At 37.0% G+C, this 24,604-nt stretch overlaps 2 protein-coding genes across 3 annotated transcripts in view; both read left to right on the top strand.

The window, feature by feature from the left end:
• LOC134333260 (multifunctional procollagen lysine hydroxylase and glycosyltransferase LH3-like) overlaps nucleotides 1-3,974 on the top strand; it is a 4,077-nt gene extending 103 nt beyond the window's left edge. The window contains exons 1-4 of one of the 2 annotated variants that reach the window (XR_010015365.1): nucleotides 1-91; nucleotides 1,694-1,983; nucleotides 3,563-3,649; nucleotides 3,863-3,974. The exon at nucleotides 1-91 is cut by the window's left edge and continues 103 nt beyond it. Coding sequence is in view for 1 of the 2 variants with exons in the window: in XM_063015153.1 (XP_062871223.1) it covers nucleotides 10-91; nucleotides 1,694-1,785; nucleotides 3,563-3,649; nucleotides 3,863-3,937 (336 nt within the window). In the remaining variant the exon portion in view is untranslated. The remainder of the gene's footprint in view (nucleotides 92-1,693; nucleotides 1,984-3,562; nucleotides 3,650-3,862) is intronic. The other variant, XM_063015153.1, reaches the window with a different exon arrangement.
• A 5,256-nt stretch (nucleotides 3,975-9,230) lies between these two features.
• twist3 lies at nucleotides 9,231-10,396 on the top strand. The gene is made up of 2 exons (XM_063015152.1): nucleotides 9,231-9,849; nucleotides 10,354-10,396. The coding sequence occupies exon 1, from the start codon at nucleotides 9,231-9,233 to the stop codon at nucleotides 9,831-9,833; it is 603 nt and encodes a 200-aa protein (XP_062871222.1). The 3' UTR covers nucleotides 9,834-9,849; nucleotides 10,354-10,396.
• Nucleotides 10,397-24,604: the final 14,208 nt, after the last annotated feature.

Genomic DNA, 24,604 nt, shown 5'->3' with positions numbered 1-24,604 from the left:
GAGAGGAGGATGATGATGGAGTTCCGCTTCCTCGTGCTGTGTATCACCGTGCTGCTGCAGTCGGTACCGGAGAGAGCGCGAGCTTCACCTGGTAAATATAACCATTACTAACCGTTACACACACATTTACATTTTTAGCATTTAGCAGACGCTTTTATCCAAAGCGACTTACACAATGAGCAATTGAGGGTTAGGGGCCTTGCTCAGGGACCCAACAGTGGCAACTTGGTGCTTGAACCGGCAACCTTCTGTTTACTAGTCCAGTACCTTAACCACTGAGCTATCACTGGCCCACACACATTCACCTGGTAACTATAACCATTACTAACCGTTACACACACACTATACACACACACATTCACCTGGTAAATATAACCATTACTAACCGTTACACACACACTATACACACACATTCACCTGGTAAATATAACCATTACTAACCGTTACACACACACATTCACCTGGTAAATATAACCATTACTAACCGTTACACACACACACACACACACACACACACACATTCACCTGGTAAATGTAACCATTACTAACCGTTACACACACACTACACACACACACACATTCGCCTGGTAAATAAAACCATAACAGTTACACACACACAGTCCAAACTTTCTGTTTCATTCAGAATGATAAACTCTATTTCCCACAATACACCGGTGTAAACACTGTTGCTAACATTGAGCACTTTGTTTACATTTAGAGGATTAATGAGCTGCACGCGCTACATGTTATTAATCACCTCACATCACAGGACTGATTTAACACCGACAGAAGAGTTTAACACTGAACACAGTCGGTTACAGCACCGGTTATAAATACCTTCACTCACAGAGCTACTGTACACTACAACTCTAATCAGTGTTTATATCACAGTAATACCAGTGTTTATAGCACACTAATACCAGTATTTATATCACAGTAATACCAGTGTTTATAGCACACTAATACCAGTGTTTATATCACAGTAATACCAGTGTTTTTAGCACACTAATACCAGTGTTTATATCACAGTAATACCAGTGTTTATAGCACACTAATACCAGTGTTTATATCACAGTAATACCAGTGTTTATAGCACACTAATACCAGTGTTTATATCACAGTAATACCAGTGTTTTTAGCACACTAATACCAGTGTTTATATCACAGTAATACCAGTGTTTATAGCACACTAATACCAGTGTTTATATCACAGTAATACCAGTGTTTATAGCACACTAATACCAGTGTTTATATCACAGTAATACCAGTGTTTGTAGCACACTAATACCAGTGTTTATATCACAGTAATACCAGTGTTTGTAGCACACTAATACCAGTTTTTATATCACAGTAATACCAGTGTTTGTAGCGCACAAATACCAGTGTTTATATCACAGTAATACCAGTGTTTGTAGCACACTAATACCAGTGTTTATACCACAGTAATACCAGTGTTTATAGCACACTAATACCAGTGTTTATAGCACAGTGCTAGTGTTTATACCACAGTAATACCAGTGTTTATAGCACACTAATACCAGTGTTTATAGCACAGTGCTAGTGTTTATACCACAGTAATACCAGTGTTTATACTGTAGTTGTAGTGTTTTATTCGTCACCAGGACGGCTAATCATGCGCTGGTGTTTATAGCATCGTAGTGCTGTATTTATACTGTAGTTCCGGTGTTTACAGATGAGCTGTTGGTGATCACCGCGGCGACAGAGGAGACAGACGGTTTTAAGAGGTTCATGAGAACAGCGCGTCAGTTTAACTACATGGTGAAGGTGGGTCTTTATTTCTGTTCATGGTACCTGGTGGAGGTGATGTGTGTTATACAGTGTGTAGGTGCTTGGTCTGGGTGAAGAATGGAGAGGAGGTGATGTAGCTAAGACTGTTGGTGGAGGACAGAAGGTTCACTGGTTAAAGAAGGAAATGCAAAAACACAAAGATAAATCCAACACGGTCGTCATGTTCGTGGACAGGTACACACACACACACTGGTGCTGATACTGATTTACGTGATAATGCTCATGATAATGATAGTAACGGTGATGATGAGAACGGTGATGATGATGATGATGGTAACAGTGATGATGATGATGGTAACAGTGATGATGATGATGATGGTAACAGTGATGATGATGATGGTAACAGTGATGATGAGAACGGTGATGATGATGATGGTAACAGTGATGATGAGAACGGTGATGATGATGATGGTAACAGTGATGATGATGATGATGATAATAACAGTGATGATGATGATAACAGTAACAGTGATGATGATGGTAACGGTGATGATGGTAACGGTGATGATGGTAACGGTGATGATGGTAACGGTGATGGTAATGGTGATGATAAAGATGATGATGATAACAGTGATGATGATGGTAATGGTGATGATGGTAACGGTGATGATGGTAACGGTGATGATGGTAACGGTGATGATAACAGTGATGATGATGGTAATGGTGATGATGGTAATGGTGATGATGATGGTAACGGTGATGATGGTAACGGTGATGATGGTAATGGTGATGATGGTAACGGTGATGATGATGGTAACGGTGATGATGGTAACGGTGATGATGGTAACGGTGATGGTAATGGTGATGATAAAGATGATGATGATAACAGTGATGATGATGGTAATGGTGATGATGGTAACGGTGATGATGATGGTAACGGTGATGATGGTAACGGTGATGATGGTAACGGTGATGATGATGGTAACGGTGATGATGGTAACGGTGATGGTAATGGTGATGATAAAGATGATGATGATAACAGTGATGATGATGGTAATGGTGATGATGGTAACGGTGATGATGATGGTAACGGTGATGATGGTAACGGTGATGATGGTAACGGTGATGATGGTAACGGTGGTGATAACTGATGATTATGCTGATAACGGTGATGATGGTAACGGTGATGATGGTAAAGATGATGATAACAGTGATGATTATGCTGATAACGGTGATGATGGTAACGGTGATGATGGTAACGGTGATGATGGTTAGGGTTAGGGTTAGGGTTAGGGTTAGCTTTATTGTCATTCAAAACCATGTACATGATTAGAACGAAATGCAGTTACTCAGGTCTCGGTGTGTGTAAACATAATAAAATGTAAAATATAAATAGCAAGAGAAACTATGTTTAGTAGAAATAAAACTTAAGACTTAAAAACTAGAAGAAATAACTAAGATAACTAAGGAATTTTAAATATTTACATTCAAGTGGGAACTACAGCAGCTTTATGCGGATCTAAAGTGCATGATTCAAAGTATAGCAGCAGAAAACTACTCAAATTGGGCATTAATAGCAAGACTGGGAATTGACAGGCCTCAGTTAACAGACCGATAAAGTATTTGATAGTGTAGACTGGAACTTGCTCCTATTTTCTTTCTAAACCGGTGCATATTCTCTTAAGCCTCGACCATATGGTAGAGAGCTCCCAGAGAATCTTTAACTAGGCTGGAAAGGCACTGCTCATTTTTGATCCTCTGCTGCCATCTTTTGGAATAGTCATGCCACATCACTTACTTAGTATGATTTCAGGTTTTTCAAGGTGGAAGGGCTCCAATCTTGAATGATAAGTCAGAAGAATGTCAACCGACCTGTTCACATCTTGTTCAATCGATTCAGGTACTTTTCTGTGCACTTTACTGTTCTTTTCCTTTTTTTCTTGTTATTTTTTCATTCCACACACTGCTGATTGTCTGTGTGTGTGTGTGTGTATCCACATACTCGGCCCATAAATCTCATTCTGATACCAGGGGTTACCACTCGTCCTGCTTGGTGTTCTTGAATGATTATTGCATTTTGTGTTCATCATATGTTTTTGTGTGTGTGTCATAGGTTCCTCGTCTCGTGGATCTGTGGGTCGTGTGCTGCCCACCTTGGCCACGAACGGATCTTCTGCTCCAGGTCTGACTCGGATCATGTCCTGCTGAAATAAATAAATAAAAGGTAGGCAAATAGTTAGACAGACACATGGATTGATGGATGCTTTACTGATCCCCAAGGAAATTAAAGACCCTGTAGCACAATACAACACACATCATTGACATTACAAACCAGCAAAAAGCACATGTTTGAGTTTCAACCAATGGGAGTCCAAACATTTGCATACGGCCAATAGGAGAGCAAACATTTGCATACTGCTACCTCCAGCCAATAGGAGAGCAAAGATTAGCATACAGCTCATTTGAATGCCACTAATTTAAATGCCACTACTGATTTCAACTCTATACCCTAACCCGGGCCCGGTACACATTGGTAACGGGCACCGGATTCAGAAACTAGACCCCGAGGCGAGCAACTTTGCTTCTTGCGGCGGTCATCTATGACGCTCAGTTGCAGAGTTATGGGCTTTTGAAGTTTGAATGGGAAATTCCATAGGGATTTTTTCGTTGATTTATCGTGAGGGCCTGGGGCCCCCCACGGACACCGAGATCGGTTATGGCGGACCCTGCCGGGCCCTAGTATTTTAAAAAAATGTGACGGAGTCCCCACCCCATCCTGTTCGCCCCGCAGGGTTGTGGCAGTACCGGACTCCTGCCAGACCGGTGGCGCCGAGGAGGTCAACTGACCCTTGACCCCCACTGACCACTTGGTAATACATCCACTAACCCCTGACCGCAAAGTCCACCACGGGTCCCCCTTCCCGAAAATTTACTAATGTGTCATGGGCCAAAGTGTCCCTGGGGTCCCCCGGGGCACTTTGGGTCAAACGACTCGGAACAGACCGAAACTCGCTCAGCGACCCCCAGGGGCCGTGATAGGGTCATCGGTCACGACAAAACGGCAAAAAAAACTAACTTTTGACGCGGGCCACTAGGTGCCTCGAAAACCACATGACGGAGACCGGCTGGCCGGGCTGGACGCGACGGTGAGGTCGCCTTTCCGATCGGAGTCCGTGACCTGAACGCGAAACCTGAAATGCGACCCTGACTGGTGACGTGAGGAACGAGGGCTGTGTCGGGTGGGCGATGAGTCGAATTCGGGGCTGGAGAGGGAAGGAGTACCAAACTGTCATTAGAATACCAAACTGTGATCACAGCCTTCTTGGTCATTTCAAGCCCCATGGAGCAAAGATAAAGTAAGGGGTTGGCCCTGGGGCAACTTTAAATCACCAACAGGGCATGTGGATGTGTCATCTCTCACAGAAAAGTACAGGAAGGTCAGCTAGACACCAAAACTAAAACACCACCCTCTGGGGTGTCCCAGGGCACGAGGGCGGTGCCAGGTTGGCAAAGAGTCAAGTCTGGACCTCGGGAGGGAGGGGATTACCAAAGTGGCATTATATTACCAAAGCGTCATCTCCACACACAGAGTGCTCCCAGAGCAAAACTGAAGTGATGTGTTGGCCCAAGGCCAACCCTGGATCACCAACGGGGCATGTGGATGTGTCATTTCACACAGAAAAGTCAAGGGAGGCCAGTTGGACACCGAACTCTAAACACCACTCTGTGGGGTTCCCTGGGCCACCAGGGAGACGCCAGGTTGGCATAGAGTCGAGTCTGGAGCTCGGAAGGGATGAGACTAATCAAATATCCTCTCAGCTTTCAGGATGATGCACATTGAAGAAATGCAAAAAAAATTAGCATATCTTGCTTTTGATTGGAGGAACAACTAAAATTTTGCCCAGAAACTGAATTTAGACGCTCTGATTGGTTTATATACAACTGGTTATCAAGGCTTGAAACACGACTGACACACTGAAACACATCGACTTTGATTCAAGGAGTCGTTTACGCACGACACCGCAGTGAAACGGAGCAAACCGAATAAATGTTTTCTATACATAAGAGCACAGCTTCCTGATTTGATTCCAATAAATAATAAATGATTCATTTGAAAAAAAGTCGTTTCAGACTCGTTTTACTCAGTGATTCAGTGATGCTTTTGCACAGACTGATGTGAAGAAATGGGGGAGGGTAAATTTCATGTGTATGAGCTTTAGAGCCAAAAAAGCACAAATTTATTAAATAATTACACTATAAAGTACAAATAATTCATCTTACAGATTTTTTCTGCACTATAGCCTGGACTAAGCTTTGGAGACATTTGGACCAACATGGACTCTTTTTACTCCAACTTCAATAACTCCAGATCAAAATTAGTTAGGAGCTAAACATGTGGGTTTGGTGATTGTAAACAACATTTGTCATAAAATTATGATAGAATTCCACTCAATTTTATTTAACAGAAATTTGTTTACATACATTTGTCTGACTGAGTGTAAAAAATTCTTGCTTTTGAGGACAAAAAGTGAAAAGCAATAAAACAAAAATTCACTTCTATTTCACTTATGTTCTCTCAAAAGATCTAATTACAGCAGTTCAGGTTTCTAAACTTCATTTATAAACATGAAAGATTCTGCATCAATGTTTCTACAAATGTGTATTAACAGAGCTGTATTTTCATTTAGCACAACTTACAGTTATTTCCTCACAAACATCTAAACTCATTCATATTATCATACACATCAGCTCACCACTACCAGCATCATCATTAAAAACGCCAAAAAATAAATCAGCTTTGCGAGCTGACATAAGATTCCTTTTTGAACACCATGGAGGAAATTATGTGTCGATATATTACAATGTTTTGTATGTTTTTAATTGTTTTAATGTTGGATTTACATTTCTTGCTTATTTTTCATTATTATTTTTTTGTAGATTTTGAATAGAATGTATTTTTCCCCATTTACAAATTATTTACAATCAGCACTCAGCTGTGTTTATAACAGGATGGGGAAGAGTAATGATGAATCCCACCAGCAGATGGAGCTAATAACATATAGAGGAAGTGGTGGTGGGTTGTGTCAGATGTAGTTCTGCAGCTGGTGCAGTTCTAAAAATTTTCCATCAGGTCTGAATGAGGATCCGATCCTGTATGAAGCTCATTCCAGATGTGCACTCTGTCTAAAATTAGAGGGATTTTGGAAAAATGCAGCTTCAAAGTGAATCGAAGAACCAAAACCGTACAACACCCACCAGACTTCCTACAGGAAATACTGACTCCATAAAAAGCCAAGAGTGACAAAGGGATGAAACCAAAGAAAGAAAGAAGAAAAGACATTAAATGAAAGCTATTTCCTGCAGGATTGATCACAGATCAGTGTGGGTGGTGCAAATGATCAGCTGTAACGAATTCAGACTATAAAACAAAGCTTCATGTTGTATGTGTGGGTTCAGATTGAACTTTAATCCCTGAAACTCATTACCAGTATTTAACTTTTTAAAAGTTACAAAAGAAAGAAATAATGCAGAAAGAAATGTGTTACTTTTTACTAAGTCATAAAAATGTAAAAATGAAAGTACAATTTTTTATAAGTTATAATACTGTGAGTGTTTTTCAAAATGTGATTGAAGTACATGAAACAGTGGTTCATGACTGTGTTTGATATTAAACTTGAACTGATGAATCTTGTGTAAGCAGTAACTACCTGTCCTGTCATGAATGGAACCAAAGTGTGTAAAACATGATGTTAAAATCCTAATAAATAAATAAATATTTGCTATTTTAACTTTTTCTGCGTAATTGTATGCAAGCTATTTTAAATAAATGTTCATATCAGTGAAAACTGTCATATTTTGCTTGTAGTGGATATTTCAGCTCGGACATTGTTAATTATTTACTACTACAATTGATCAAATGTAATCACAAACATTTAAAGTTCACACTTCACAGGGATTCCTCTCACATCAGATGCTGCTGGTTATTATTTATTTATTTATTAAGATTTTTAACATCATGTTTTACACACCCCGGGTTACATTCATGACAGAACAGACAGCCACTCAAAAAATCACTATATCTAACAATATCCAATGTACAGCCACAAATCAGAAAAAGTTGGGACAGTATAAAAAATGCAAATAAAAATGCAGTGTTTCTTACATTTACTTTGACTTTTATTTTATTGCAGACAGTATAAACCCAAGATATTTCATTTGTTAATAAACATCCGTTCCTGCACTTCAGGGCTACAACACATTCCCAAAAAAGTTGGGGCGGTAATGTGTTTACCACTTTGTAATTTTCCCGTTTCTTAATTAAAAGACATTTTATAAGAACAAATACAAATGAAATGTTATAATAACAAATGAAATTATGTTGACCAGAAAGAACACAAAATATAAAAATAAAAGTCAAAGTAATGGTTGTCCCAACTTTTTCTGATTTGGGGTTGTAATACTGATATTTAGACTCAAAAATCATTAGTGCGAAATGAAACCAGAAATAAACTTTAAATTTTAAAATGTGTTTGTTTGTTTGTGTAACCAGATATCCGGCTACTTCTAGTTTTTTTTTCTTTTGACATGCCTGCGATCAGCTCATATTGTTACTTAAACTCACAGTTTTACTGTAGTAGAGAACCCCCAACACACCACATGCCCAAAATAAACAAAAACATAGTTCCATAATTCACAATGTTTAAAAGTAATTAACACTTTTATGTTTAAAAATGATTAAAATTAATTTTGGTCATGGTTTCATAAGATTAATCAAAATATTAACACCTCATTACAAAATTAAGTGCACCACTGTAGAATGAACCTTAAAACATATTTTCTTGGATGAAGAGGAAAGCCACAGTAGCTCTAAGTGGTCATTCGGGGGTTAGTTCTTAAATCTGAATAAAATATTTACAATAAATAAAATACAATCATTTATTCTAACAGTTTTATGTTAGTAAGAAAGATTTCACTGAGTGAAAGATCTGGATCTAATCAAAAACAGGAGAACATAAGGAGAACCTACAGCAAAATGACTGCTGATTGGATCCTTCAGTTCGAGCCCTTTATCACGCATACAGAAGTCAATCCACCAATCAGAGACATGTCTTTAATTTTCTGAAATGTATGCTGTCCAATCAGGAGTGATAGGGGGTGGGTCCTGTATGGGCCATGCTGGCCTTTATAGCACTGCTGGAAACCAGATAGAGGTACAAACTGAAAGAGAAGCACTCAGATCTGCTAAAAAGACAACAAGGTATTTTATATTTCTGTCTATTTATGTATTTATCTATCTATCTATTTATGTATTTATCTATCTATTTATCTATCTAACTAACTAACTGTCTGTCTATCTATCTAACTGTCTATCTATATAATTTATTTGTCATTAAAACTCACGATTTGTGTTTATGGTTTGAAGGACAAGAAAAGTTGAGACATCTGAAAGATCATCAGAGGAGAAAAATCACAAATCTGCCATGAGAGAAGAGGACAACTGTAGTGATTACCCCAAGGGTGGCATGATTCCTCGGAACGAGGATGAAAACCTGCGCCCCAGTAAATGTCCTGTCGTGACCCGAAAGCGGGTGACCAGCCCTAAGAAGGAAATCGATGCTGATCTTCTTCCAGAAGATAAAATCACCCTACAATCAATTCCCACTTCATCCTTTCCTAAACGTCCCAAAAAGAATTCTCCATCTCCATCTCTTTCATCCTCATCTACATTGTTGGTTCCACTGGTAAGCTCATTGTCTCCTCTACCTACTCAGCAGTTTGAGGATCTGCACTCACAGAGGGTCATTGCCAACGTCAGGGAACGCCAGCGTACCCAGTCCCTAAATGATGCTTTTGCTTCTCTGAGGAAGATCATCCCCACACTACCCTCTGACAAACTAAGCAAAATCCAGATTCTTAAATTGGCGTCACGCTACATAGACTTTCTGTACCAGGTTCTGCAGAGCGACGATGGCCAAATGGACTCCAAGATGGCAAGCTGCAACTACTTGGCACACGAGAGACTGAGCTATGCCTTTTCCGTATGGAGGATGGAGGGAGCCTGGTCCATGTCCGCCACCCACTAACCATCCACATCCAGCTGTAAATTTATATACATTTGTACAGTGATAAATTTCTATTAAACATGAATTTCTACTCAGAACTGTAAATGCTAATCCCACTTATCTGACTCCACCCCCTAAACTGGTTACGCCCCATATCCGTACCACATCCCTAATTCTGACCATGCTCTAACCTAGTTCCTTTATTCTAACCTAGCTTTCTAACATAAATATTAATATTTAAAATGATATGCTATTGACTACTTAATTCACTTCCTGCCTCTTATGCTCAGTGGCCGATAAGAGAGATGGTAATAATAATGTGTACGTTTATAGTAAGATTTTCTCTAGTCAGATTTGTTTAATAACATGGACCAGTGGGTTAGGATCTTGACTAATCAGATGGTTGTAGGATTAAATCCCAGCAACACCAGAAGCTGCCATCTCACTTCAGCTTTGGATAAAAACATCTGCTAAATAATTAATATACAATATATAAAACACCTGATTACCTAAAGATCATTCTTCTTCTTAACCTCACCAGCAAGAAATCCTTTAATCCAGCACCTCCTGACCTACAACTCAGCATCTCCTCACCTTTAATCCGGCATCTCCTCACCTTTAATCAGGCACCTCCTGACCTACAACTCAGCATCTCCTCACCTTTAATCCAGCACCTCCTCACCGACAACTTAGCATCTCCTCACCTTTAATCCAGCACCTCCTCACCGACAACTCAGCATCTCCTCACCTTTAATCCAGCACCTCCTCACCGACAACTCAGCATCTCCTCACCTTTAATCAGGCACCTCCTCACCGACAACTCAGCATCTCCTCACCTTTAATCCGGCACCTCCTGACCTACAACTCAGCATCTCCTCACCTTTAATCAGGCACCTCCTCACCGACAACTCAGCATCTCCTCACCTTTAATCCGGCACCTCCTGACCTACAACTCAGCATCTCCTCACCTTTAATCCAGCACCTCCTCACCGACAACTCAGCATCTCCTCACCTTTAATCCGGCACCTCCTCACCCACAACTCAGCATCTCCTCACCTTTAATCTGGCACCTCCTGACCTACAACTCAGCATCTCCTCACCTTTATTCCGGCACCTCCTCACCCACAACTCAGCATCTCCTCACCTATAATGTTGACACTTGTTCCCACATGTATTAAGACTAATCTGTACCTGCATTGCTACCTGCTGGGCTATGTTGTTGGACCCTGATTTGCTGCAGTGCATGCTGGGATTGTGAGCAGTCTTTTGTTCTTCACTGCACTTTCAGGCACAAACAAATTCACAGGTGAGTCACTGCAGGCTTCAAGTTTCTTTGTTTACAAACCATAACATGTAAGAAGCATTGATTTGATAGTGATGAGGAACTGGGTTAGTTAGGTGATTGATGAACATTTGTGATTTGGTTTAGTTGGAATTTATGGGAAAAAAAATAAAGTGTAAAACTTTTATTGAAAAGAACTGAATGATTTGCTGAATCTTCCTGAGGTTAGTGTTTAGTGCACTGTTATTTAACACATTTACATGACTGGGTTTAAGGGTTAGGGTTAGTCTATATGTTTAGCAGTAATTAACTTAAATAATAAATGAAAGTTTTACATTTTAGTAAAATAATTTACTGTTGTACAGTCATATATAATCTATAAAGGGTAGACATAATATTATAAATAAATATAACAAAGAAATTGCGTAAGTGAAGAAAGCATTTATTAAAATATAACCTTATTCTTTTATTTTTTTTACAAATGTGCAGATTGGTACTTCAAAAGGACAAAAAAATACATTAAACACAAAAAATAAAAATATGGTAAAAGATTTGATGCAGAATAATATAAATAAATAAACATTAAAATAAATTTTTCTTTAATAATAAATCATAATCTCCTGATTAACATTTTATTTTAAAATCACAACATTTTGTGTCAATACATTTTGAGCAACTGCAGACACATTTAAACTAAATACCTCAAAATATATAAATGTTTAATCCAGAATCATTTTGATTCCAAGATATTTTAGATTTTATCAACACAAACTGATCACTCATTCATTCATTTTTCATAAACATTTGACTTAAATTGTGGATTTAGATTTAATAAAAAGATCATTTGGGTTCACTTTATTTTTCACTTTATTAATATTATGAAATAAAGATAATGAAAATATAAAAATGAATATACATAAATTATATATAATTCTCTAAGATTAAATATAAGTTAGTGTGAATGAATGCAACTACTGTGAATGTATTATTTTAATGATGGAAAAAAAAATTATATAACAATAATAATATTATTAAAGCTCCATTTTTCTTTAAACAACCAGAAGAGACTGAAATGTGATTTCAATTAGTTACTAACAAAACATTATGTTTTGTTAAAAGTAGTTTACTGAGTGTAATATTAATGTTTAAATTATAAATAATTGTATTGTTCAATAAGTAAAAAAGATATAGAATAATTTTATTTTACTTTGTAATTATTTTTAATCACACAGAGCATAACCCTAACCCACAAGTTTTACTTTATATATGATATAAATGATCAAATACTATAATATAGCAAAATTTACTGAACTATAAAATAACCCCAAATTTACATTGCATAATAATGAAAACAAAAGTAATACTGCAGTGTTTATTATTATTATTTTATTTCTATTATTACTTGATTATTAACATTAATCATTATTATTATAATTGTATTTTAAGAAGCACAATTCAGGTTAAATATTTAACAAGTCTGAATATAAAAGCAGTGTTGCTACAGAGTCAGTTGGGTTTTTTGTTGTTGTTTTTTAAATAGATTATTAACTGGATGTTCTTTGTTAAATATTAAACTAACCAAAAATCATTATATAATTCAATTGGACAGTAGTAATAATATAAACATTATTACATATTTCTATTTATTTCTACTTTTTAATGTGTGGGGAACTGAGGACACTAATTGTTGCAGGTTTGTAAGTGGAATTTTTCTCCGTTCTTGCTCGATACGAGACTTCAGCTGCTCAACAGTTTGTGCTCGCCATCGTCTGATTCTCCTCTTCATGATGCGCCGAACATTTACTATAGGAGACAGATCTGGACTGCAGGTAGGCCAGTCAAGCACAAGCACTCTGTTTACAGAATTAGGCCTGGCATCGTCTTGCTGAAATAATCCTGAACTTTCCAGGAAAAGACGTCACCTTGATGGCAGCACAGGTCTGTCCCAATATGTTAACATATCTGTCGTTGGTACCTTCATTAGTACCTTTCAAGTCACCCATGACGTGGACACTGATGCACCCTCTTACCATGACTGATACTTTTGTACTTTCCGCTGATACAATGCTGTGAAAAAGTATTTAGCCCCTCACCGGATTATTTTTTATTTTTGCTTATTTTTTAAAGTTTTAAATCTTCCAACTACTTTTAATGCGAGATAAAGAAACACAAGTAAACACAAACTGCAGCTTTTACATCATTTTATTTAAGATTTATTTAAAACCTATATCAGCCATGTAAAAAGTAATTGTCATCACTAATGATCATCTCCTAAATGTCCAGTCCAAATGTACCAATGTTGGAGTTAAATTATTTTAAGCATCTTAATGCAAGAGATTACAGCCAGTGAGTTGTTGCTTTGAGTTATAAACTATAAAGCTGCTCTGTTATAATCAGCACTGTGTTTGGCTACATTGATCCTTAGGAACATAGCAGGGTCAGTTGCACAGTGAACTGGTAGTAATGAGAAATTAAAGGATTCAATAATTCCACATTGTTATGTTGGATTAGGAGAATTTACACTCTCACTCCACTGTCTTTATTCTCATTCAACTTTCCACAGGATCAACTTTACAGCTGCACTGTTGAAAAGAATAAATACACACCTGCCAGCCTATTAGAAACCAGGATTTTTATGTCTGTTGTATCAGATAAAAATAGAGATGAATGTACAGTTATAATAAAATAATAAAGTTAGTGCAGGAAACAGAATCGACTTTAAATTGTGGTTCTTCACCGCACCACCTCCTATTATTTAATTCCATTATGATTTAATTACAACAGCAACAGGTAACTGGGTGTTCTAGTTTGTACATGTTAATGTCATTATAGAAATTCACATTAAAATAGAAATTATTTCACCAAAATAAAAACATGGTTGCATATGAAACCAACCAATACTATATAAAGTAATGTATACATTTAGAACATCAGTAGAGTGGTTGTGGTAGTAAAGTGGGTTTAGGATAAAATCTGATGTGCATTAATTTATTTATAGAAACTAGTTTAATTAAGTAATACTTAACCCTTTGATGCACAACATGGGTCAAAAGTGACCCAACTGAGTTTTTATTTTCTATATCTTTGCAATAAATTAATTTCGTCATTCAAGCTTCCATGAATTTTTTAATTAACTTGTTTTTGATCATCACAAATCCTTATTTCAGTTTTATATTTTTTGCTTTTTTAATGAAAATCATTTTTGTATCACTACCCTTCTAATGCACAACAAGGGTCAAAAATGACCCTTATGTATTTACTATGGAATTTGACAGAAACTACTGACATTTGTAAGTGTTTGTAGTCAAAAACATATTTACTGATCTTTTGAAAGACAACCAAAGATTAGGCTCTTGAATCTTGAATATGTCCAGTACTATTTGCTTGCTAGCTGTTTACATATTCTAGTATAGATAGCTTTTATTAGCTAAGACAGCAAATACATGAATAACTGACAAATGTGCATATGAAAATATTCTTGAATGGATGAATATGGGTCATTTTCCACCCATGTTGTGCATTAGAAGGGGTTTGCTTAGCTTGTGCATCAAAGGGGTTTAAACTGATTTTTTGATCATGACAAATGAAGAGAGTAAAAAGTCATAAATTTCAGTACAAATAAAGTTTGTGGTCAGGGAGGATTTATATATAAAAATACAAAATAAAGTTCAATTTTAGATAAATTTTATTTGTGAAATGTGTTTAGCTTCCCATAATTGTAATAGTTTAGATGTATGTTACACTAGCCCACCACTGCTGAATTTCATCAGTGCTGTCAGCCTTCCGTACGTCTACACAGACATAATTGGCTGTATCTTGTTGTCTCTTTTGGATTAAAACCAGATTAACTTTAGATTTATAATTACTGTCATGTTTTATATAAACAGGTATTATTCCTAATTAAATCAACAGAAATACGTTGAGCATGTTATTAAATGTGTAGGAACTATTAAAGTTTTTTTAATTAATTACAAAAGATAAAAGATACAACATGAATAATAATATTTTCTTGAGGTGATTGAAGAAAATTATTTTCTTTTTTGCTGTGATTTAAATTTAAATCAAATTGAAATGTATTAGTATAGAACTTACAATGAATCTCATTTTAACAGTAAACAAATAGTCACAATGCAACTGTGTGCTGTAGGTTTTCAAGTTTAGCTTAGCGTTCACATTTTAAAACATCTGACCTTTATCTTTATATTTTCCCAAATCATATTTTATAATTATTATTATATTTGTACGATTATAAAACAAACCACATTTACATTATTATACAATATATTTTGTTATACTAAAACGTGTCATAGTAATGACATACATAACAGTATAATAAAAAAACAATTGCAATGAACTCTGTTATAGAACCGGTATAACTGTAAACATATCAGACTTTCTGTAAACTATAGTGTTTATCCAATGTACTTTTTAACAGCTGACTTAACCCATGGTTAGTGTTGGGTAAGCGTTAGAGTTAATGTTAGGGTTAAAATTAGAGATAGGGTTAGGGTTAAGGTTAGGAGTAGACTTGTTATACTGTTTATACTTATTAATTTTGACTGATCTCAGTATAATAATCAGAGATACAAATGTAATTGTAATTACATTATTTTAAGTTTCTATTTCAATGTAAAAACACCTAAATGCTTTTAAAATAGATTTTAGTCTGATGAGCTACTTCAGCCGTTTCTGATACTCATTTTATCCACATTATAAAAGTGTAACTACATCTGACAATCACCGCCTGCCAAACATCTGAAAATTAATTTGACATGGACGATCATTTCAGAGCTGATGGTTTATATGTTGGTCTGACGATGTTTTGGTTCTAACAGCAGCTGGATGCGTGTGAGAGCTGTATGTTAGTATTTAGCATCTAATCTTCTGTTGCTGGATTGATCAGATTCACATGTGTTTAGATATTAAGAGCTCATCTACCATGTAAATATTTCTCTGTTTAGCAGAAATAAAAAAAATCTTAATGCATGACTGTTTGTTTCAGATTCCAAGAATTCAAAGCGTTCTCCATCCACCATCAAACCAAATAACAAAAAGTGGAAAATATTCAGACGACTCTAATCAGCTTCCATTTACATCTCAGTAGAAGAATCGACTCCATCACATTCAGTGTTTAGCTACAGGAGAAGAACCTTCATTGCCACAGGCTGTAACTACAGTGGAACAATAACATTTTTAACAACAGCAGTTACAAGAGAATATCACTTCCATCACCTACAAGGTAAAAGCCTCTGTTAGGTATTAACATAAATTGAATAACCTCCATCACTACAACACAATAAAACCCAACAGAATGAAGCCACAGGAGTAGAATCATCCTCCAACATCATTAAATTATGTAAATCCAGGCACAGAATCACTTCTTTTTAAAAAGGTGCAAATATTTGTCAAGTAAAGATGATTTAGTGGTATAAAGGTTTGTTTCCTTGTCATCACCATTGTTCTGACCATCACTGCGTTTTTGCAAAAACTCATTTGTGACAATTTGTGATTTTTTTATACTTTTTTACTACAAATTAAATTCAAATGAAATTATTTAAAATCTTGTCAAATAAGTCAAATGAGACTCGGCAGATTGAGTCTTATTAAGTGCTTATGACAAAAAGATAAAAATATTTTAAAATATATGGAACGTATGGCACATTTACCTGCTGTTGTATTTATATATACAGTTTGTTTTAATAGTGCAAAACAAAACGTAAACAGGAACCACAGCAGGAAATAAAATAAATTCTTCTGAACTTCAGAACAATTAAATCATGTTATTTTTAATATTATATTTTAATTGTAAATAACAAAAATGTAAATGTTTGTCTTGAACTTTGCCATTAAGATTTTGTTAATGATTTTATTCTTTTGTAAACAAATTAAAATACATAAACGCATTTTGAGGAATTGAAGGTGTCGTGTTTTAACCTTTACAGTAATTTTCAGTTTTTACACGTACACATTAATATTAATTCATATTTAATTGCCTAAAATTTCTGTAGTTTCTCATATTAATTATTACTTTTAACATTATTTAGAATTTGGTACAAATATAAATTTGTGTTTTAATTATTCGTTGTTTATATATACAGTATATATATACTGTATATACAGTGTATCACAAAAGTGAGTACACCCCTCACATTTCTGCAGATATTTAAGTATATCTTTTCATGGGACAACACTGACAAAATGACACTTTGACACAATGAAAAGTAGTCTGTGTGCAGCTTATATAACAGTGTAAATTTATTCTTCCCTCAAAATAACTCAATATACAGCCATTAATGTCTAAACCACCGGCAACAAAAGTGAGTACACCCCTTAGTGAAAGTTCCTGAAGTGTCAATATTTTGTGTGGCCACCATTATTTCCCAGAACTGCCTTAACTCTCCTGGGCATGGAGTTTACCAGAGCTTCACAGGTTGCCACTGGAATGCTTTTCCACTCCTCCATGACGACATCACGGAGCTGGCGGATATTCGAGACTTTGCGCTCCTCCACCTTCCGCTTGAGGATGCCCCAAAGATGTTCTATTGGGTTTAGGTCTGGAGACATGCTTGGCCAGTCCATCACCTTTACCCTCAGCCTCTTCAATAAAGCAGTGGTCGTCTTAGAGGTGTGTTTGGGGTCATTATCATGCTGGAACACTGCCCTGCGACCCAGTTTCCGGAGGGAGGGGATCATGCTCTGCTTCAGTATTTCACAGTACATATTGGAGTTCATGTGCCCCTCAATGAAATGTAACTCCCCAACACCTGCTGCACTCATGCAGCCCCAGACCATGGCATTCCCACCACCATGCTTGACTGTAGGCATGACACACTTATCTTTGTACTCCTCACCTGATTGCCGCCACACATGCTTGAGACCATCTGAACCAAACAAATTAATCTTGGTCTCATCAGACCATAGGACATGGTTCCAGTAATCCATGTCCTTTGTTGACATGTCTTCAGCAAACTGTTTGCGGGCTTTCTTGTGTAGAGACTTCAGAAGAGGCTTCCCTCTGGGGTGACAGCCATGCAGACCAATTTGATGTAGTGTGCGGCGTATGGTCTGAGCACTGACAGGCTGACCCCCCACCTTTTCAATCTCTGCAGCAATGCTGACAGCACTCCTGCGCCTATCTTTCAAAGACAGCAGTTGGATGTGACGCTGAGCACGTGCACTCAGCTTCTTTGAACGACCAACGCGAGGTCTGTTCTGAGTGGACCCTGCTCTTTTAAAACGCTGGATGATCTTGGCAACTGTGCTGCAGCTCAGTTTCAGGGTGTTGGCAATCTTCTTGTAGCCTTGGCCATCTTCATGTAGCGCAACAATTCATCTTTTAAGATCCTCAGAGAGTTCTTTGCCATGAGGTGCCATGTTGGAACTTTCAGTGACCAGTATGAGAGAGTGTGAGAGCTGTACTACTAAATTGAACACACCTGCTCCCTATGCACACCTGAGACCTAGTAACACTAACAAATCACATGACATTTTGGAGGGAAAATGACAAGCAGTGCTCAATTTGGACATTTAGGGGTGTAGTCTCTTAGGGGTGTACTCACTTTTGTTGCCGGTGGTTTAGACATTAATGGCTGTATATTGAGTTATTTTGAGGGAAGAATAAATTTACACTGTTATATAAGCTGCACACAGACTACTTTTCATTGTGTCAAAGTGTCATTTTGTCAGTGTTGTCCCATGAAAAGATATACTTAAATATCTGCAGAAATGTGAGGGGTGTACTCACTTTTGTGATACACTGTATATATATATATATATATATATACAGTGTATCACAAAAGTGAGTACACCCCTCACATTTCTGCAAATATTTCATTATATCTTTTCATGAGACAACACTATAGACATGAAACTTGGATATAACTTAGAGTAGTCAGTGTACAACTTGTATAGCAGTGTAGATTTACTGTCTTCTGAAAATAACTCAACACACAGCCATTAATGTCTAAATAGCTGGCAACATAAGTGAGTACACCCCACAGTGAACATGTCCAAATTGTGCCCAAATGTGTCGTTGTCCCTCCCTGGTGTCATGTGTCAAGGTCCCAGGTGTAAATGGGGAGCAGGGCTGTTAAATTTGGTGTTTTGGGTACAATTCTCTCATACTGGCCACTGGATATTCAACATGGCACCTCATGGCAAAGAACTCTCTGAGGATGTGAGAAATAGAATTGTTGCTCTCCACAAAGATGGCCTGGGCTATAAGAAGATTGCTAACACCCTGAAACTGAGCTACAGCATGGTGGCCAAGGTCATACAGCGGTTTTCCAGGACAGGTTCCACTCGGAACAGGCTTCGCCAGGGTCGACCAAAGAAGTCGAGTCCACGTGTTTGGCGTCATATCCAGAGGTTGGCTTTAAAAAATAGACACATGAGTGCTGCCAGCATTGCTGCAGAGGTTGAAGACGTGGGAGGTCAGCCTGTCAGTGCTCAGACCATACGCCGCACACTGCATCAACTCGGTCTGCATGGTCGTCATCCCAGAAGGAAGCTGACGCACAAGAAAGCCCGCAAACAGTTTGCTGAAGACAAGCAGTCCAAGAACATGGATTACTGGAATGCCCTGTGGTCTGACGAGACCAAGATCAACTTGTTTGGCTCAGATGGTGTCCAGCATGTGTGGCGGCGCCCTGGTGAGAAGTACCAAGACAACTGTATCTTGCCTACAGTCAAGCATGGTGGTGGTAGCATCATGGTCTTGGGCTGCATGAGTGTTGCTGGCACTGGGGAGCTGCAGTTCCTTGAGGGAAACATGAATTCCAACATGTACTGTGACATTCTGAAACAGAGCATGATCCCCTCCCTTCGAAAACTGGGCCTCATGGCAGTTTTCCAACAGGATAACGACCTCAAACACAACCTCCAAGATGACAACTGCCTTGCTGAGGAAGCTAAAGGTAAAGGTGATGGACTAAACCCAATTGAGCACCTGTGGCGCATCCTCAAGTGGAAGGTGGAGGAGTTCAAGGTGTCTAACATCCACCAGCTCCGTGATGTCATCATGGAGGAGTGGAAGAGGATTCCAGTAGCAACCTGTGCAGCTCTGGTGAATTCCATGCCCAGGAGGGTTAAGGCAGTGCTGGATAATAATGGTGGTCACACAAAATATTGACACTTTGGGCACAATTTGGACATGTTCACTGTGGGGTGTACTCACTTATGTTGCAGCTATTTAGACATTAATGGCTGTGTGTTGAGTTATTTTCAGAAGACAGTAAATCTACACTGCTATACAAGTTGTACACTGACTACTCTAAGTTATATCCAAGTTTTATTTCTATAGTGTTGTCCCATGAAAAGATATAATGAAATATTTGCAGAAATGTGAGGGGTGTACTCACTTTTGTGATACACTGTATATATTGATTTTTTTATAAATAGAAAAGTTTAAATGTTTAAATTTAAATGTTTTTTAAAGCATTTAGACACAAAAAACAAGGCCGATTTCAAGAAAAGTTGGGACATTGTAAAATGCAATTAAAAAGCATTGCATGAGAAACCATAATGTTAATGTGAAACATGGAAGTTCACCCTAACCCCTAAGTCTACTTCAGAAAACCGTTTTCACTTAACACAGTGTGACTGCATGAAAAATGCAACCTGAAAGTCTATTACACAAAGAGAAAGTCGGAGATCAGTTCTGTACAGAAACACCACCAAGTTCTCTGGACCTAAGATCACCTCAGATGGACCAAAGACAGCGGAATGTGTGCTGTGGTCAGATAATTCCATGGGTCAACTTGTTTTGAAAAAAAAAGACAAAAAAGAGAATTAACAAATCACAGTAACTAAACATCCCAGCTTTTCTGAAAATGCGGTTTGTATATCTAAAGCCATAGCAAAAAATATTGGCACCCCTCCACTACACTCAGAAAACTGTTGCAATTGGAACAACAAAAAAAAGCTGAGAAAATTTCTCCATCATTTTACATAGAACTTTACAAATGTGCTGGTCACAGTTACTGGTACCATCTTAAAATAGCATTAGTACATTGTAATAATGTGATGCTCCTTTAAATTGTACTTAATTTCACATGTAGCAGGTAATGATGCAGCAATATAGAAATTACACCAGCATGAATGGAGAAAAGTGACACAGTCGTCATGCCTGTATGTACCACAATGAGCACAGAGACAAGATAGAAGAGCAAATAATTGTCTGAGAAACCAATTCCTAGTCCATCTCCAGAGAACTTAAATGTTCCTGTGTCCACTTTGTGCTTCATGATTAGGGAGATTACAGCCCGTGGTACTGTAGATCTCCCTGGAAGTGGAGGGAAGAGAAAAATTGAGGTAAGATTGCAAAAGAGAATTATTTATATGATAGATAAAGAACTTCAGTCACTTCCAAACAAATTCAAGCTGACCTGCAGACACTGGGTACAACAGTGTAAGTTCACACTGTCAACTGAATAAAATGGGTCATTATGATAGGAGATACAGGAGGACCCCACTGCTGACACAGAAGCATAAAACAGCCAGTGTAGAACATACATGAGAAGGAGACAATACTTCTGGAAGAACATCATGTGACAGAGCTTTTCAGTACAGCTCATCATTGTAGTGTTTACAGTAAATGAAATGATGCCTTCAAAGGAAATAATACACTCCCTCTGATCAAACATGGTACAGGTTTACAGATGTTTTGGGGATGATTTGCTGTTTCTGGCACTGGATGCCTAGCTGCTGTGCATGGCATCATGAAATCTAATGTGCAGTGTAGAGGCATGTCAGAGATGTAGTCAGAAAGCTAGGGTTTATGTCAGACGACAGTGACAGAAAGCATACTTCAAAAAGCACTCATAAATGGATTAAGACTAAATGCTGAAGAGTGGCCAGCAATGAGTCCAGATCTAAATCCCAGTAAGCATTTGTGAGCAGAGGCATCCTTCAAATCTGAGAAAACCTGAACAGTTGACAAAAGAAGACCCTGGTCCAAAATTTCAGTAAAGATGTTTAAGAAGCACATTCATGGCTACAGGAAGAGATTGATTCTATTGTTTCCAGAAGTTGTGCTACCATGTGAGGGTGCCAATCATTTTTTTTTTTTTAAGTTAATTTCTGGAGTTCTGTGTGGAATGATATCAGATTTGCAAACTGTATATAAACCTCAATAACATGGACAAAAAAGGAAAAGGAACATTTTTATTATTGCACAGCAGCCTTTTAATAATGATGTCACAATAGTTTCAGAAGCTTTTAATTCATGGCAGACCTGTACAGTGTTTCTTTAGATAAGTGAGTGATTTAGGGTGACATTAATAAAACTAACTTTTTTTTAAGATTACAGTGATTAAAATTCTTTGGAGTGTAAATTCCTTTATACATTTTTAAAAGAGTTTGGCTTGATGACGCTCCCTTCAGATGTAACAAGGTCAGCATTTTATCACCAAGCATTTAGGGTCAGTAAATCAGAACTGGGGTTTGTGTCAATACTTTGTGAACTGTTCACTATTAAACAAACATCTAGAATAGATTGTTTGTGGCTTCAACTGTTCTGTCCTGTCGGTTAAAAGTTTATTCCAGTGGTCCAGTGGTTTATTCCAGTGGTTTATTCCATTATATCAGGAATTTTAGGGTTCAGTGAAGCTGAGCGTATTGTTACCCGCTTATTTCTTGTTGGTTCATGTAAACAAGAGAAGCTTAACCATCTTATCCACAGACCGAATATTGCACAGCAGAATGTTTGAAAGTTTGGGGTAGAAGTGTTACCACCGTAATCTCACTGACACTCTGCTGTGTTACTGCTGCTGCCATAAATGTGATGTTGGGTAAAATGAGGTCATTTAAAGGAGATCAAGTTTAAGTCCATCATATTAAAATTTGGTACAATAGTACATTTATGTTAGTTGTTTTTAAGTGATGAAGTCAGTGGTAAACATGGTTTTGGAAAAAATCTAATTTAAAATTACATTTATGAAAAACTGATAAATTTGATAAAATATCAGGTTTTATTCTGTTTTGTTTAAATTAATTAAACAATACAAATTAATGAACAGTTTCTGGATTTTAATGAGATTTAGTCTATTTCTGGCCAGTTACTGTTTAATGATTAAATATATTTTAGTTACACACAAACAGAAACAAAATGTTTTATTTTATTTGGAATAAAGGAATTACAGTAGAAAATAGATTCTTTTCTATACAGTAAAAAGTCAGTAAAAATGAACAATCCATTTACAGGTGGGTTTGGAAAAAAACGGTAATGAAATTGGTTAGTAAAAGAAAGACATGCGGTGATGATTTTTGGTTTTGTTTTGATATTTACATTTACAGATTTTAACATTTAAGACTTCCAAATAAAAATGAAGAATAATTAGAAATTAAGACGTTAGTGACTCTTACAGGCGTAAAAAGAAAACAAAAACGCCATTGTCGCTTTATTACTGCAATAAAATCAAAAATAAACATACAAAAGGCAACAGTACAAACACACAACACCAGCTGGCGCCCCCTTCTGATTAGGAATGTAAAAGTTAGTTTCCTTCAGAACTCACTGGAAATACATTACAATACAATAACAAAGTCATACTGTTCAGTATAAACTATTTGGACGAGTCCGTTAGACTCGAGTGATGAATCGATACGTAACTATAGACAGTGAGAAGATTCTCAACAATGGAATGACGTCATTAATTACATCACAACATGGAAAGACATCATAAATCACAACATGATCTGCAGGTTCTCCTAGGTTAATACACACCCAGAGTCGTTACACACACACACACACACACACACACACAACCGCAGTGGTTTGGTACGCAGCGACAAGGCGAACATACAAAACTAAAGAGGATTCAGAGAAGCAGTAATGCCCACCAGTCCTGATAGTGGAATGTCAAACACCCGCAGCACCAAAATTCATTCATTTAAACCGTAATCAGGATTTAGTGCCATAAAACGAGTTCAGATGAACTCATGATATGAGACTAAAGTGGATTAACATTATACAGAATAAAAACAGATCAGAATGATAGAAAAGAGAAAGGAATGAAATAGAATATGAACTTATCTTAAAAATAAAAACACAATTTAGTGAAGAAACTAAATTAAAAAGGCAAAAAAAAAAAAAAAACAAGCACAAATTTGGAATAGAATTGGAATTAAACAAAATCTTAAAGAAAAGATCATTACAGAGTAGAACGGGAAATTCTGTAGAATAAAAAGAAAACAAATAGAATTAAGTGGTCTAGAATGGAATAAAATATAGTAAAATACAAAGAAGAGAAACTGAGTAGAATACATGAGAGAAGTGGTTTTATAGAGAATAAAATAGGGTTAGTAAAAATTAAATCAGTGGTTCTCAACTGGTTTTACTGGACTCTCAGTTCTTTAATGCCACAATTCAACACAATCATTTAAAGTATTAGACGTTAACTTTTACATCAATTTTGGGTTTTAAGAAAGAATTAATTATTATATAAATATTTATAATAATAATTATATAATAATTAATAAATGATTGAATATTTACATGATTATGAGTGAC

The sequence above is a fragment of the Trichomycterus rosablanca genome, chromosome 19, assembly GCF_030014385.1.
Source record: "Trichomycterus rosablanca isolate fTriRos1 chromosome 19, fTriRos1.hap1, whole genome shotgun sequence".
Taxonomy (NCBI): domain Eukaryota; kingdom Metazoa; phylum Chordata; class Actinopteri; order Siluriformes; family Trichomycteridae; genus Trichomycterus; species Trichomycterus rosablanca.
Note: the sequence above shows the minus strand (reverse complement) of the source record. Positions and strands in the feature narration are given on the sequence as shown.

Excerpts from the sequence above, each read along its gene's own strand:
- twist3 (XM_063015152.1), top strand. The coding sequence starts at position 9,231 with ATGAGAGAAGAGGACAACTGTAGTGATTACCCCAAGGGTGGCATGATT.